Source organism: Saccostrea cucullata, unplaced genomic scaffold (genome assembly GCF_032062105.1).
Source record: "Saccostrea cucullata isolate Sc308-1 unplaced genomic scaffold, CSIRO_AGI_Scuc_v1 ctg475, whole genome shotgun sequence".
In the NCBI taxonomy this organism is placed as follows: domain Eukaryota; kingdom Metazoa; phylum Mollusca; class Bivalvia; order Ostreida; family Ostreidae; genus Saccostrea; species Saccostrea cuccullata.
In genome coordinates this window covers 13,283-30,199 of record NW_026920975.1, presented here as the reverse complement: position 1 = coordinate 30,199, position 16,917 = coordinate 13,283, and the positions used below count along the sequence as shown (strand labels likewise).

Sequence of the window (16,917 nt, the reverse complement as noted above, 5' to 3'; positions counted from 1 at the left end):
ATGCAATTGCATATATTAAATAGTACACAAAATCTGAGTTGATTGTAAAATTATCAATTGACCTAGAGGAAACACAGCTCAATTTCGATTAATTAAAAAAATTACAGAAGACCATTAAAGATAGCCATTTTTCAAGTCTGGGTAATAAAGACAGATAATTATCTGTAATTTCAGACCAGCGAGCTAGAGATTATGAAGCAAATGTTGTTATACGTGTAAATTGGGGACTAATGATTTTTTCGCCATCTTTTTTGCTTTTGGAGCATTTTATTACTATGATTACCTGCTTGACCTTGAACATGTTGAAGTGCCCTTTTCTCTGCTCCTCCACAATAATTCTTTTATTTAGCAGCAAGATACTATGGATATGGTAAAAAGCTGTCACAAACAAAATATGAAAAATTAATAACAGGTATGGCTCTCTGTAGAAAGTATATACAAAAAAGGAGAAAAAATATACAAATAGGGAATACTTATGACTAAAGCAAGAAGATAAGATTTTACACAATGAAAAAAATTCTATGTGTCATATAGGTAAGTGAATTACATAAAAAAACATATAATTATATGAATAGATCCAATTTATAGACAACAAAATATGATATGAAACATACATAATGGTACCGTAGTCCGAACACATGGAATTTGAAGATTTACAAAGTTTACGAAAATGAAAAGAATAGCATTTACAACATTTAATATATATTAAGACATATGTGATTGCGCCCATGAGAAAAGGGTGCTTATGACATTTTTGATAAAACAGAGAAATTACGTCATAAAGATGTGACGTTGCAAATTGACGGTGAACTTCGACGCAGATTTTTTTTTATCCACGTGTTTTTACGTTTGACGCATCAAGAGTTTTTATCGCTGTTTACAACGTGTAGAATTCATTTTTCCTTTGTAAATATTAATTTAATCAATGTATCTGAATCTCCTAATCCACTAATTTTAATAGATATAAATAAAAATTTAGAACTAGTTTCTTAACAAACATATATCTTTTACATACGTCGATCTCTAACACGTTAATACCAATACGTACGATGTAGTTTTCAGGTACATATATAAAAGATGTCAACAAGGTGTTTTTTTTCTGATAGGATAATAAACCTGTATTATGACTCATGATAAAAACATTTTATTTACATAATTTTACAAAATTATTCATACCAGATTTAAAATACATGTTAGACAGGGTTTATTGTTAAAATAGTGCAAAGGAAAATTGTCTTCCTTTTTTGAGATCCGCTCCACCACTCTCAATATAAGCTACACCACGATCGCGTCGATCACATGTAAACATTGATTCATCAGTGCATACTGCAAACTTTTGTAAATTGTTTGTACTAATGTTGAAACTTTAACATTCTTTCACGTTTTAACAAATCTTATGGTGGCATATTTATGCCATCCACCTAATTTTTTGTCAACATAGCATATCTTGTCAAGTCAAGATAACTATCTCGTTAAGTCATGATAACTTTCTGGTTCGTCGACAAACACCGACTTTCTATCTTGTCAAGGCAAGATACGCTATCACGTTTTGTTGCAATAGCTATCTTGACATGACAAGATATATTTTAATTGCAATACAAGATAAATTATCTCGTTTTGTCAAGATAGCTTTCGCAAAAATACGATAGCTTATCTTGACTGTACAAGATAAAAGTCGGTGTATGTCAACAAACCAGAAAGTTATCATGACTTGACGCGATAGTTATCTTGACTTGACGTGATATCTTATGTTGACAAAAAGTTATGTGGATGGCATAAATATGCCACCATAAAATCTAGCAAAAATGTGTAAGAACGACATTCAAGATATTTGTATTTTCTATAAATAAAAAAAGGAGAGATAACTCTGATGTCAACAAGCAATGTAACAGGGGTACCAGAGAGGGAAATTCATTTTAATTGCGTTCTTTTTACATTTCAGCTGCATGTTCGCATGAATTTGCTCCCGGATTATAAAAGAGACCTTTTATGACCAAATAAAAAAACTTTTAATTGTCAGCATAATTATGATATTTCAAATAAAAAATATTGTTGTACTTTGACAACAAGGTGCTGTTGATTTAGAAAAGGAAAAAAAAAAGGAAAAAAACTGTAAAAATGAACAGACTTTTTCTTTCAAATCTCTTATCTATAGCTTTTTTTGTGCATGAAATAATTCAATAACAAATTTCATTTATTATTATTATTATTTTTTAATTACCGTATCATTAATCATAATTAAATATGAAAGTTGTTCAGTGTTATTTTCTTGTTGCACACTTAGAGAAAATTAAAACAAGCAAAAACATCCTAATGTAAAAAAAAATGTTCTAAATGTTCTAACTTAAAAAGAGTTGCTCAAGTCAATCTGATGAGAGATAGAGAGAGAGAGAGAGAGAGAGCCGGGGGGATGGAGGATATATTGATTTTATTTATATAATTTTGAGAAATGTGAAACTCTATTGGAAAGGATGCGTTATCAAAATAAACAAAATAAGAAAATACTGTAAAATGAAAAAAAAAACTGTTTTGTTCTCTAAACTACATGTATGGCTATTTATTTTCAAGATTCCAAATTTAAATTACGTGTACATGTAACTCTTTGGTACTTACGTGTTGTTTTTTTTCCCTTATATACAGAGTTCAAATATTTTAAACATTATCTGCAAATTAATCCCTAAGGCCATCAAGAACTTTGTCTTTTACAAAAACTCGATTAACATTGAATGTCTCTTAACAGATCAATTATCATGCTAAAAACCCAGTTCATCGCTAGACTTATAATCTCATTGCAGTTATCAGTGTGGAATATATTGTTTAACCTGCAATCAAATTATAGATAAATATCATTATATATGCACATACATGTAATATTATTATGTTCCCCAAACGGAGTTTGGGAACATATTGTTTTTACTCTGTTTCTTATTATTATTATTATTATTATTTTTTTTCTTATTTGTTCTCCGGTACTTTTTTTGTCCGCGAGTGTTCTCAGAAACTGTTCACCCAACTGAGCTAAAACCTTTTTAGGGTTAATAGGTGTGTAGTGTAGGTGTGCGGAACGAAGGTCATTTTGCGCGCATACGCATGCACGTGCGTGCGCGTGAAATGAGTGAATTGACTGATATACTTAATATAGCTATAACTTTTACATTTTTTGATGAAATGATTTGAAACTCATTATATAAGGATAGATTAGTAGTGTAGATAATGTGATACTGTCAAATTCGCACGAACTCACGCGCATGCACGTGCGCTTTGCTCTGATTGGCTGAAACAAAAATCTCAATATCTTCTCTGTTTTTTGACGAAATGCTTTGAAATTTAAAACATAGGCATGCTTTAGGATATTCTACAATATGGTATATAAGAATTTTCATCAAATCACGCGCATGCACGTGCGCTGCAATCTGATTGGCTGAAACTTTAAATGGCTATAACTCCCGTGTTTTTCAACCAAACAGCACGGGATTTAGAACGTAGACAAACATAATGGACTCCTAGAAGAAGGTATAGTCATCATGAACATACTTGCACGTGCATGAACGTGCGCTTCGCTCTGATTGGCTGAAACAAAAATCTCAATATCTTTTTTGTTTTTTGACGAAATGCTTTGAAATTTAAAACAAAGGCATGCTTTAGGATATCCTACAATATGATATATAGTAATTTTAATCAAGTCACGCGCATGCACGTGCGCTGCAATCTGATTGGCTGAAACTTTAAATGGCTATAACTCCCTTGATTTTCAACCAAACAGGATGGGATTCAGAACATAGATAGATATTATAGACTCCTACAGCAGGGAATGGTCATCATGCACATGCATGCACGTGCGTGCACGTGAAATGAGTAAAATTCCAAATACACTAGATTCAACATATTTTTGGATTAAATGCTGTAATATCTAGTATATTAAAATATATCAATAGTGTAGGCAAGATGATATGGTCATTACGCACATGCATTCAAATGCGCATGCGTGCAATGCTTAAATTGAATACTTCTGGTAAAACTTTGTTAAAGTCTTAAATGTATCGCGTTTGTCTTATTTAATCAAGCTTACAGGGAATAAGGCAACAAAAGGGAAATGGGGAGCGTTTGGGGAACATCTGTAACGGTTCCCGTTACAATTAGCACTAGTTTTATTTGTTTTGATTGGTAAAAAAATCCTTATGAGTTGAGGGTCTGGCTTTATTTCTACATGTAATTGAAGACAGAAAATAAAATTCAATGCTGAAAAAAATACTCGACATAAAACAGCAACAATATGCTTGCATTTTGTTTTATTTTGGCCGCAGTGCAGGGGATGGGGGTGGGGGTGTCCGTTTATATTTCCTTAACATACAAGGCTTTAAAAGGCTTAGCATATCCAAGCTTCTAGCAAGGGACCAGAATGGAATTCATACTCTGTAAAACTCATTTATAAAATAAAATAAAATTAAAAAAACAAAATCATTAGAATGGAGGGGAATTTTTTTAATTGAGCCATAAAATAATAAGATAAATTTTCTAAGATGTTTACGTTCCTACAAAAATTTGACATTTCAAAACTAAGCCAGTTCACAGACAATTGTCAGGAAATATATTATACAAAACTGTCATATTTAAATGACTGTACGTATATTTAGGCATGAACAATTACATGTTTTTAATTTTTATCCCCACCTACCCCAAGAAAATCTTTACATTAGACTGTGTGATTCATAAAAATTACAATATAAAGTTATCATTGATTTGTCTATACTATATATATTTTTTTACTAATGAGAAATAAAAATAACGAAACAATTTTGTTCAAAATTCTTAATAAATTTATTTAAATGGCATCTTTAATTCAATTCTATTGGTATGCTTCCAAAGCCATCCATTTCAGAAAATAAAACCAGATTTTGTTATTCTAGTGTGTAATTTTTTTACATGATTAACAAGACTGAATTCATAGCAATTCAGTTCCAGGCTCGTAGTGCTCATGATCGCTTTGCGATTTTAAAAATGGCAATGCTCAGAATTAAAGGTACAAATAGAAAATGAAGAATAATATGCTTCACATACTATTTCAAAAGTAAATAAAAATTGAATTTACAAGTTGTAGGGTTAATGGTATTCGGTGTAATGGTATTCGGTGTGAGAGAGACACCCCGCCTGTGAACCTAAAACTTTGGAATAAAAAAAAGTATTTATTTATTTTAACTCGTGTTCATAAGAATTGTAGGTTTCTGCCATTTAGATCCCCCCTCCTCACAAACACCCACATAATCCTACCAATGTCAATCCTGGGTCTATCTACTAGTATTTTGTAAGTGTGTAAGTGTGTGCGGATTATAAATCATTCATTTGTTTATAAAATTTCCATCTTTTTGATTGGTAAATATCAAAATATTCTTACTGTTAGACTGAAAAATATTTCGTGTATCCTTAATATTTTTCAAACAGCAGTGTCATTTTTGATCCTGTGCAGACAGAAAACCTTAAAGATGCAGTGAATTAACCGAATTTCCTTTTTATTTATTGTCTATTGTATCTGGTAATAGCATGTTACCGAACTTCACAATTTTTCTGTCTTTATATATAATTATAGTGTACGTATTGTTGTTCCAGATGTAATTTTTAAAAATTAAATTTCACATATATATGGTAACTTAAGATATATCGTTTTATGCCGAATTCAGGCAAAAAAAATTTACATCTTGACCTATATTGAGAGCAATGTTTAAATTAAAATAATTTTCTAATGAATTCTACAGGCTTATCAAATGACTCTTGCATGGATTACTAGTAAATTTTTTGTTTGAGAAAATCATTATTTAAAACAGAAACCTGAATGGATGTCGCCCGCTGTTCAGGTCTTCCCCCGGTGTCATAGAAAAGTGAAATGTAAAACAAGCACTCACTCATAATTCTATACACCACTGATAAATCAATAATATATATAACTATTAAATAATTTTTAATAATAAAAAGAAACAATGAGACAAAAATAATGTGCTTAGGTAATTAATGTAAAATTACAGAAGAAAATCATTTTACGTTCACTCTGAAAACGTTTGACGTTGTTGAAAAACATGACGTCATTATAAACCTGTTAAAGTATCTTTGATATTAATGAAGAAAAAACCTACTTAGAGTAGACTTAGGACCATAAAAATTCATATTTGACAACTTCTAACCTTACTCTATCAAAATCCGTGAAAAACTCAAAATGCATAAAAAATGTCATAAGCACCCTTTTCTCATGGGCGCAATCATGTATCTTAGTTTCACAGAAGCAAGCTACAGATTTTGTGGAAGTACATGTAAATTGGAGACTGGTGACTTTTTGCCATTTTTTTGGAGCAATTTACCAATGTATTTACCTGCTTGACATTGAATATATTGAGATGCACAGCCCTTTTTTTTGTGTTCCTCCACGATATTTTATTTAATGTAGCAGAAAGATACTATGGATAAAAAAATGAAAAATTAAAAGCAGGTATGGCATCTCGTAGAAAAAAATATACAAACAGATGTATTAATGATTAGAGCAAGTAGATAACATTCATACAATAATAAAAATCCTTAATCTTTGTGATCTAGTTCAGCGAATTATTTCAAAAACATATTATGATATGTATTAGATTAAATTTAGAGACGACAAAACATTAAATGAAATGGATGTACATACTCGGAACACATGGAAATTAAGAGTAAACAAAAATGCAAAGGTTAGCATCTACAGCATTTAACATGCAAGTTATTGGGATAATGAGCAAGTGAATTAATATGAAGCAAAATATATTTAATTTAACAACTTACACTGTAGATAGCAGGTTTTTAAAGTGGACAGCAAATGCAAAGTTCTAGTAAATGGTGGCAATCTTATACACAATAAGTCGTACAACAAATGATTAGTTCGTACCTCATACTGGGTAGCCAAATATCTGGTCAAGTCACTTTCAGAAGGAAGGCTAAGCAAGTTCAATGTTGGTCATTCCCATAGCTACTTCAAATTTTTCTGGCACAATTTCTGAAAGAAAAGATGTATCTTGCAGGGTTTTTAGTTCAAACCAGGATTAATTCTCATGAATGTAAAAATTTGAAAAGTTTATAGATGACAGACAAATACCAGTCACAGATAAGAAAACTCGCTCGGGTCTTAAAATGGCTCAGGTGAGCTAAAAAATCAATTCATGTGATTTTATTGATCTTATCAGAAAATTTAAGAAATCTTTCTTCATACTGCTTTTGTCATGTCTTGTGATCATTTAGATTCCTGTAAATAATGCATGCATAATTGTGCATCATAGCATATGATAGCTTTTTTAATAATTCATGCTTAAGTATTTAACGTAAAAAAAAATTATGCATAGCTCAGAATCCATTGTTATTGTATTTTTAGGATAAGGAAAATAAGAATATAAACCTCGTCTTGTTTACTTGGTATATAGCATTTCAATTTGTTGCAATATTTTTTATAGTCTTATGCTTAAAGATACAGGTTGATAAAAACATTTTTAGTTTATTTGTGTTAAATGAAAATTTGAGCTGCATGGTTCTCACCATTTTCACAAGCTGTCTACATAGCCGGCGATGTGGGGAATCGTCTCAGGCACAGTCTACTGCAACTATTTAAATAATCAAAATAAGTTCTGAATATATTCTTGAGTATGCATAAGAAATAAATAAATATTTTATTACATTGTACAACATACTCTGTAAATGCTGAACAGAGGAACACTTTATTGACTAAAATTCTGAAACCAATACCAAACGAGAAAATTCTGGTTTAAATCCATCTTTAAGAGAAATAATTAAAAGTGTTAAATAATTATTACAAAATTTAAATAGCGCTTGCCCAAACGTTTTTACTGCCAGGCATTTTATGTGTAGTGCTCAGACTAAGGAACAGTAAAATTATCAGTAGCAGAGGCAATTATTCATTCAAGGACACATGATAAAATTTTGTACATTGTTCTAACCGCTAAACAGGGTCTTAAATGATGACCGTCAAGCGAAAACCAGGCTTAAGTAAAAAATTTGACATTTTGAGTTGTAAAGTGTTCTTAATAGACAATTTTCTCCTCTTTCAAATGATATATAACAAGCCATTGTTCATGGACTAGAAATAGGTGAAAATTCTCAAATAAAAATCACAAATTCTATGTTATGACGCTATGATTTATCGGAAAACGTCATTTATTTTGTTCACATATTTCCATAGTTGTATTGTAAAAACTGCATAAGAAAAATCACTTCAGCATACAAATGACATTACATATGTGATTTTTATTGAATAATTTGTTATTGTCCCTTCTAGGATCGATAATTTTAGCATATTAGAAGAAAAAATCTGGATTTTCTACCCCACCCCCCTCCCCTATCAAAAAAGACACCCGAGATGTTATTTTTGGGGAGGAGGGTTTATTGTGCACTAAATGCCCTTTACATAGACTTAGCTCGTAAAATCTCGGCGGGAATTTATATCTGATTTATTAATTACTAGAGACTGGCATGCCCCCCCCCCCCACCCCCACCAAAAAAAAAGTTCAGGTCAGATTGATGGCTTGTATGTTTTTTTTATTTCAGAAGTTTAATTCACCATTTGATCGAAAATTAAACAGTTTCATTATCTGGATATGTTGAGGCGACACATGAATAAAAGGATCTGTTGCCGGTTTATTGATATAAATATTGTAAATGTCGTCGACATATCTAAATGTGTAAGGCCACAGAAAGTGTTTTCTTTTCCTCATGTTTACGATTTTGAATATACATGTTCATGTACCTTCGTATGAATACAAAAACAAGGTATGCTAATAAGGGACATTCTGTAATCGATCTCAGAGAGAGAGAGAGAGAGAGAGAGAGAGAGAGAGAGAGAGAGAGAGAGAGAGAGAGAGAGAGATAGAGTTATCATTATATTATTTCATATTTATTGAACTTTTTGAACGTTTATTGAACTTTCCAGTAAACGGAAGGACCCCCCCCCCCTTCGGACCGGCTGAAAATGTGCACTTGCGCGGAAAGCAAGCTCAAAGCTTACCTATAAAGGGAAGTATAACATCCACAACCTTTAGCAAGATACAGAGCTTTCGTAGGAAGTAAAGTTTTTGAATGATAGCAAATCTCAATGATTATTGTTTTAGCACAGGAGTTCGCGTACCTATCAATATTACCAAAATTTACAGTAAATAAAAAAAATACTTAATACCTATAAATTTCTCTTTTTTATCGGCTGAAAATTTCGGTATATTTGATATAGGTACGCCAACGTACTCCTGTGGTTTTAGGAAAAGAATTAATTATATGAAAATAATTGACAATGTTTTCTTCCCTGCTTGATTGTAGACTACAATTTTGCTAAAATTAAGACAGTTAAATATCCTGACCTACCAGCGTATTTGTTTCAACTACATATATGCAGATAAAAATGCATCACAAGAAGTGAGTTTGTAATTTGCAGTGTGGTTGGGGTCCATATTTTATGATGAAAAATAATTATCAATATGAAGATTTCCGTACAGGATAAAGTTTTAAAATAAAGTAAAATTTAGAGACAGGTCATGAGGGAGGGGTACTGCTGCTTTCTCTTTTAAGCATGCATTTCGTGCAACCCTCCTCCTGGCGTAACATATATACATTTTTAAATTTAAAGAAATTAGATCTGAAGCATTGTCACAAGAACAAGAACACTTTTAAATGACATCTGATTTCGCCTTTAGAATCTAAGAAGTTTTCCCTGAAATACGCCATCGGAAACAATGACAAAAGTTTACTATCCTCGCACATAGATTCTGAGTATATTTTTATTGCGGATCGAGAATAACATGAGACGATTCGTGCAAAAATGCATGCATTGAAACAATTCCCTTTGAGAGAGAGAGAGTTAAATGTACAGAGTACCATGCATGGCCAAATTACATGTATACTCCAAAACACAGTAGGTGAACTTGGCATATATGCGGTTAGGATCACGATGTACATGTCCGTGGTGCGGAAGTGAAAGCGCATAAGAATTGTCCAGTGCATTAGGCACCGGTCGTACTCTATTTAGAGGTCCGGGTTGCAGCGGGTTGTACAAAGAGCCTTGAATGCTGTCACTCTCTCTGCATGTCATACTTCCTGTTGCCTGAGCAGGACCAGGCTGGAATAATTTTCTTTTGCTATGGTTGCAAGGTTAGAAGGAAAATAACCCAAAAGCACGCTGACTCCTAGAAGTTTCTAATGTATACAGTTGTGCAATCGTGGTTTGATTGGTCGATTAAAAGATGCAAAAGATCAAAATACTAGTAGCTTAAATGGAGTTATCAGCCACATGCTAAATATTAGATCAGTTTAATTTTTTTTTAAAATCAATTTAATTAATTTTATTTCTATGATTTCATCAAAGTAAAAGTTGCTTATAAATTATACCCACCTTTAACTGTGTATTAATAGTAATATTGCAATAAATTAAGGATACAACACAATCTGAATGATTTCACTCTCATTATAATTTCTCATCTTTTCCCCAAAACATGTAGGTTTTGTACATGTATGTCTTTGATTAACTGATCGAAGGAATCATAATGTTGCAAAATATTATTCCTTTAAATTCAGAGTATGAACAGATTATGTTTAAAAAAATATTTCAATATGTTTTAAACTCTTTTTTTGCAATTATTTTTTTAGAATTAATAATCAGCAGTGTATTACTTCCCCTCTAAATATCCAAAATAAACACAGATACCGAATAATCTATGGAGGAAGTAGTGAAAACTGAACGTTTCCTGCTGCCAAGTAACAATTAAATAATAAAAGAGCAGGTTACTTCTCTTCAATAGCGGCACTTGTACATATTAACATCCATGTAGATTATTTAAGGCACGTAGGAATCAATTTAATTTTTGATTTTTTTTTTTTGGGGGGGGGGGGTATTCTTGACAAGCAAAACAAAACGAACATATAATTTGATATATAGTATAAACTGCACAAATTGTACCGAGGATACACAACTGTAAATTTGTTTTCCAAATTAAATTATATATACCGATAAATTATATTCCTGTGACCGCCACCCCCATTTCCCTCTAGCTTGTTTTTAATTTTTGGTACATAATGCGGTTTAATATGCAAATAAAATTCAACGCCTTTGTATAAAATCCAGCACTTTTGCTTTACACTTTGATTAGGTTATATATGCTTTTTGTTATAAATATAGAAAATGTTATTTAATAGTGACAAAAATCATATCGAATATGAGTGTCTCTATGTTCTTTTTTATACTGCCCAGAACTCAATATAATATGCGATTTCTCCCCTGGCCCACATTTGTGTTTTTGAAGTAATTGAAAATAAAACAATTGGGAAGATCGTGCATTCGCTACTTTGAAAGATTTTCGCCTTCAGTTTGCTATAAAAATCGTTATTTTTTTGTTTATATACTCAACAGTAGGCTTTAATAGTTACACTTAAACTAATCAAACTACTCATTATGTTGTCTACTCAAGGCATTTAATTTATAAAAAGAAATTGATGATGCCTCTTCACATGTGCATTTATTTGCAAAATACGGCAACCATTTATGACGTCAACTTTAGCGCTCGTTTTCTCGATAACGTCACAATGCACTTAAGCCTGGTTTTCGCTTGACGGTCATCAAATGTCTTCATCCTTCTGTTAAAACAGAAATTACATCCAAAGTTAATCATGCTTCTCCTTTTCGTGTCACTCTCTTTCTCCCCGTACAACATCATTATCAAGTTCAACATGGCTGCGTGGAACTCTCCAAGAAATTGAATTTCGGCGCGGTGTGTTGTTTCTAAATTAATTGCTTTTCGAGCCCGACTTCGATCCCGATGAAATTGTACTACAAAAGTAGTCGATCAAAAGTTATATTCCACAGTTTTGAAAAAAATCTACATAAGGGTTAAATAAATAAAAATGAGAAATGAATAAATTAAATTAATAGGGTGCCTAAATGTTTTTTTCAAAAATATTTCAACAGAAGTTTACATTAGGTATAAAGAATTATTTATGACATATTGAAAATACCAAAAATGTACTTAAACTTTAAGTATAAGCATATTTACTTTAACATGTCGATATTCTTAAAAGAAACGTATAATTTTCTCAATTAAACTATATTATTCTCGACGTATTTTGCATTAAATGTGATTATACTTATTTGAAAACTGTACTGAATTATATCACAATATATCTCATGTAAAATATACCGTTATACATAAATTAAATTCAATACAAGAAATTAAATTTACTGGAGTAAACGAATTTATTAAATTTTATTACACACTTAGTAATAAATACAGGTTTTTTGCATATGCGATATGGCTGACGTCTCAGTAGCCGTATCAACCCTGCAGGGCTGATATGGATTTGCGGGGCTGATATCCGTATCAGCCCTGCAAATCCATATCAGTCCTGCAGGGCTGATACGGCTATTGTGACGTCAATATCACACTCTTAGTAAATTAAAACAAAATAAGGTTAATCTTAATTTACAAATACATGTTATACTATAGAGTATTTTCAAATGACGGATCAAGTGCATTGAAATAAAAGTAGAAACAAACCCAAATTGAGACATTAGACTATGTACATGTATGTAAGAAGTCCATGCATGATAATTTTCTTTCTTCTCAACTGAATGTGTTCTGTATTTTATTACTAAGTATGTAATAAATATAATAAAACATACCCTTTTCCACATCACATCCTGTATCAGCCCTCGACCAATATCAGCCCTCGGGCCTTCGGCCCTCTGGCTGATATTGGTGTCTCGGGCTGATACAGGATGTGATATGGAAAAGGGTATGTATTATTCTCTATATATTAAACGCGACTTTTCATGCAGTGATAGATGCACATGCATTTCTATGATATATTTCTTTTTATTTATGTGCTTTTGTGCTATTATTCTCAATTCAAACTAGTGCTAATTGTAACGGGGACCGTTACAGATGTTCCCCAAACGCTCCCCAACTCCCTTTTGGTGCCATATTCCCTGTAAGCTTCATTAAATAAGACAAACTCTCTGCATTTTTTACTTTAACAATGTTTTCGCAGAAGGATACCAGTTATATTCAAATTTTAGCATTGCACCCGTGCGCATGTGAATGCATGTGCGTTATGACCATATCATCTTGTCTACAATATCTATTTATTTCAGTATACTATATATTAAAGCATTCAGTCCAAAAATAATAAAAATCACTCATTCAAGTGTATTTTTAATTTCACTCGTTCCAAATGCACGCACGTGCGTGAACGTGCATGATGACCATAACTTCATGTAGAAGTCCCTTATGTCTATCTATGTTCTAAATCCCATCCTGTTTGCTTAAAAAACAAGGGAGTTATAGCCATTTCAATTTTCAGCCAATCAGATTGCAGCACACGTGCATGTGCGGAATTTCATGAATTTTTTTGCATATCATATTGCAGGATATCCTAATGCATGACTATGTTTTAAATTTCAAGGAATTTCGTCAAAAAACAAAGGAGATATAGCAATTTAAAGTTTCAGCCAATCAGATTGCAGCACACGCGATGCTCATGTTTTCCTGAAAATTCTTATATATCTTGCTGTAGATCTTCATAGTGTAGGACTATGTTCAAAATTTCAAAGGATTATGACGAGAAACAAGAAAGATATTGAGACTTTAGTTTCAGCCAATCAAAGCGAAGCGCGTCAAAATTAGTTTACACAACAAGACGGTGCTTTTATTAGTAATATGGACTTGTATGCTTAAAAAGAGAAACTAAAAAAATATCTATTTGCTCCCTATTGCAGCCCAACTTAAGCCTTCAAAAGACAGGCCTTTTTTATTTGCTCTATCTCAGGAAGGCTTTTTCATGTTTTTCATGTGCTTTGATCAAGTGTTCCTTAAAAAATGTATTTCAAAATAAATATGTTTTTCTGTATATCTCAATTAAAATTCATATCTTAGGATAAAATTAACTTTAAAAATAGTCTACACTACCACAAGTTCTTTTAACCTCATGAAGTTTATTTTTGCTTAAAAATTCCAGAAAATACGATTTGTTTTTTTTTATCTTCCGTTTAAAAAATTACACTAATCGAGAGGGCGCCTCTTGCCATTGGAAGATTAGATTAATTCACGTACTTTGCACTTACTGCATGTAAGCAGTGAGAACAATTTTTTTATAGGCGTCGGAACGGGGGGGGGGGGGGTGTGTAGGGGGAGGTGGTGTAACGTGGGGTTACATGTGGCTTACGTCCCCCACTTTCTTTCCAAATATATACTTAGTATAGGCATTGAGCATTGCTTCCTAAGTTTAGCCACCCCCCCCCCCCCCACCCATCCCCCACTTTCCACAGACACCTCGAAGTATAGGTAAAAAATGGGTAAAGTGGTGGTGTTTGGTAAAAAAGTTCTGAAATTTGAATCTAACACTATCCTACCCCCCCCCCCCCCTGTCGGGTTTTTTGAAGGGATGAAAATTTTTTTGTTACACTTAGCCCCCCCCATTTCAATTTGCTTCCGACGCCAATGTTTTTGTGCTAGAGACTTTTCATCTGAACCCTTATTCATATAAAAATATATAGGGTTCATCCTAGCCTATCAATGTGTAGCAAGAATTTCTGTTCTCTGTTTAATATGTTCCGAGGTATGAATTTTAGTGAAATGATTATTATGTTTCCTAGATTCTAAAGTATTTATCCACCGGTTTCTTTTTCAATGTCATTAGTAGGCATGATGCTCAAATTACTTTGTATCTGAACTGTGTTTTCTTCTTTTGGTCCGTGTTCTTCAGTCAAAGCTGACGAGATGGTGTTTGATATTTATATTAAATCCATGTTGTTTTTTATTGCACTTACGTGTTTTGCATTTATTTCCATAAACACCGACATCACATCCGTTTGCACAGATTCCGTTGACATGGTTACAGGTTTCTCCGTTGCTACAATTTCCACATATTTCAAGACATAGCTCTCCATAGAAATACAATCTACACGCTATGATGAATAAACGTTGTTAATCGAAATCATTTATTTTCATTTTTAAAAAAATATAAAGTAAATACATTTCAGACTTTAATATATAGTTTTATAAATTAAAGATCCTCATTTTCATTTTTCTAATTTGATTCCATATCTCTTTTTGTACTTAAAAAACAATTGCACCATGATGTATGTTGAATATATTTTGTTTTGATATTCTAAAAAGAAAAGGATAAATGGATACTCCACCAAAAGAAAATTACGATTTTCCTGATTATTTCATTTTTTTTAATCGACAACTCTCCTTAGGTATCTAAAAAAGAATTCCTTATCACCAGACATAAAGTTTCATTTCAAATATAACTCTATACTTTAAGCACGGGCGATTTTGAAAGTGATTTACTTGTAAACTATTAACAAATTAGTGCATAAAACAAAGAATAAGGACAGCATATATTATGGTCGATGCTTTACCTTGTATACCTTAACCAGTCTGAAGCTAAGAAAATTCCTGATTTTAGCAAAACAAATTATAAAGTTAGCTCCAGTAAACTAAAGTAAAGCACAAGTTAGCTCCATAAAAATAACCCGGCTTGTACCTACGCAGTTCACACTGATGTCCATGGTATCCAGGGTTACATCCCTGACAAGCACCTGTCTCTATGTGACAATAACGACAGTTGTCAGGACGGGGGAGGGGACAGTCTGGTCCATAGACTCCCGTTTTATTGCAACCTACAAATAATAATATCCTGTAAAATGAGGGTAGTTAAAACAGGAATATTTATTTTAGATCTAGTACATGTATGTGTGCACATGGTCAAATTATGCATTGTAAATTATTCGCACATTTATTCAGTTTGTGAGTAAAAAGGCAGAGTTTACATATCGATAAATTCTAAAAAAAAAAAAAAAAAAAAAGATCGTTTAATCCTACAATATTTTTTAATTAGCATGATTCAAGATCATCTATTTTTTCCTGTTTAAATATATCTAGAATATAGAACTCCATGATATATCTTGTCACGAGCAATGGTTTGAACCTATTTTGCTGGAATTGTACAGTGTTGGAGGTATCGTTATAGTATTATGACTCTGCACATGCAAGTACAGAAAATACATCTCAAATCAAAATTGAAAATAAAAATTTGGGTTTGTAGTTTTGTTTTTTTTAATAGATCCTTTTTTATTAATGAAAGGAAAAATCCATTCCCCATAATTCCATGTATATGATCAAACTTTATGTTTTAGACGTTAATTCCTTTTACTCTGCTCCGGATTTGATATTGTTTGAAGGGACTTTTGAGTCTGAATGCAGTTTTTTTAACCAATACATATTTCATACTTGTCTAAGAAATAATTTACATTTCTTAATCTAATTCTAATTTTGTTATAACTTTCCATTTTCCAACCAAATGGTTTTCTAACATTATCTTAAAAATGATCAATTCTTATTTGATACTTAAGATTTTTTATGAAGTAAAATTACTACTTGTATTTAAACCAGGTTACATTTACCTCATCTATATGTACGGGGTCCATCGTCATAAAACATACTTAAGTCTGAGAATGCTCTCAAGTCTGAGAATTTTCTCAAATCTAAAATTCTCAAACTCATCAGCCATCATAAAAAAGTTGAGAAAATAAAAATTCCTAAGATCTACATACCGTAAACCTCAACTTCACACAATTCAGTACACTTTGTGAAAATTGGGCAGCATATAAGGATTGCTGGGGACGTTTGTTGATATAGATGACGTATTGTCCGTGTACAGGACACGATATATTCACGACAGCTGGTATTGTGGATCTGTTGTAAACTGTGTCGTGAAAACAGAGATGACCATCTACAATGCGTGTTGTGTTTGATACATAAAGATAGAATCCTAGAAATCTCGCGGTGTATCCATTTTGAGCATCTAAAACAAATATTCCTAAAATGATGTAAATTATCTTAATCTTTTATACAT

At 32.1% G+C, this 16,917-nt stretch overlaps 1 protein-coding gene and 1 long non-coding RNA gene across 4 annotated transcripts in view; both read right to left on the bottom strand.

Moving 5' to 3' along the window:
* LOC134258888 (receptor-type tyrosine-protein phosphatase epsilon-like) overlaps positions 1 to 16,917 on the bottom strand; it is a 94,935-nt gene that overhangs the window by 73,960 nt on the left and 4,058 nt on the right. For 2 of the 3 annotated variants that reach the window (XM_062741488.1, XM_062741487.1), the window contains 2 exons: positions 16,616 to 16,881; positions 15,551 to 15,682 (listed from right to left, as the gene is read on the bottom strand). In XM_062741488.1, coding sequence (XP_062597472.1) covers positions 15,551 to 15,682; positions 16,616 to 16,881 — 398 coding nt within the window. The remainder of the gene's footprint in view (positions 1 to 15,550; positions 15,683 to 16,615; positions 16,882 to 16,917) is intronic. The other variant, XM_062741489.1, reaches the window with a different exon arrangement.
* Positions 6,381 to 7,701, bottom strand: LOC134258893 (uncharacterized). The gene is made up of 3 exons (XR_009990234.1): positions 7,543 to 7,701; positions 6,902 to 7,009; positions 6,381 to 6,443 (listed from the first exon to the last, which is right to left on the bottom strand). It is a non-coding gene; the product is annotated as an uncharacterized LOC134258893 (long non-coding RNA).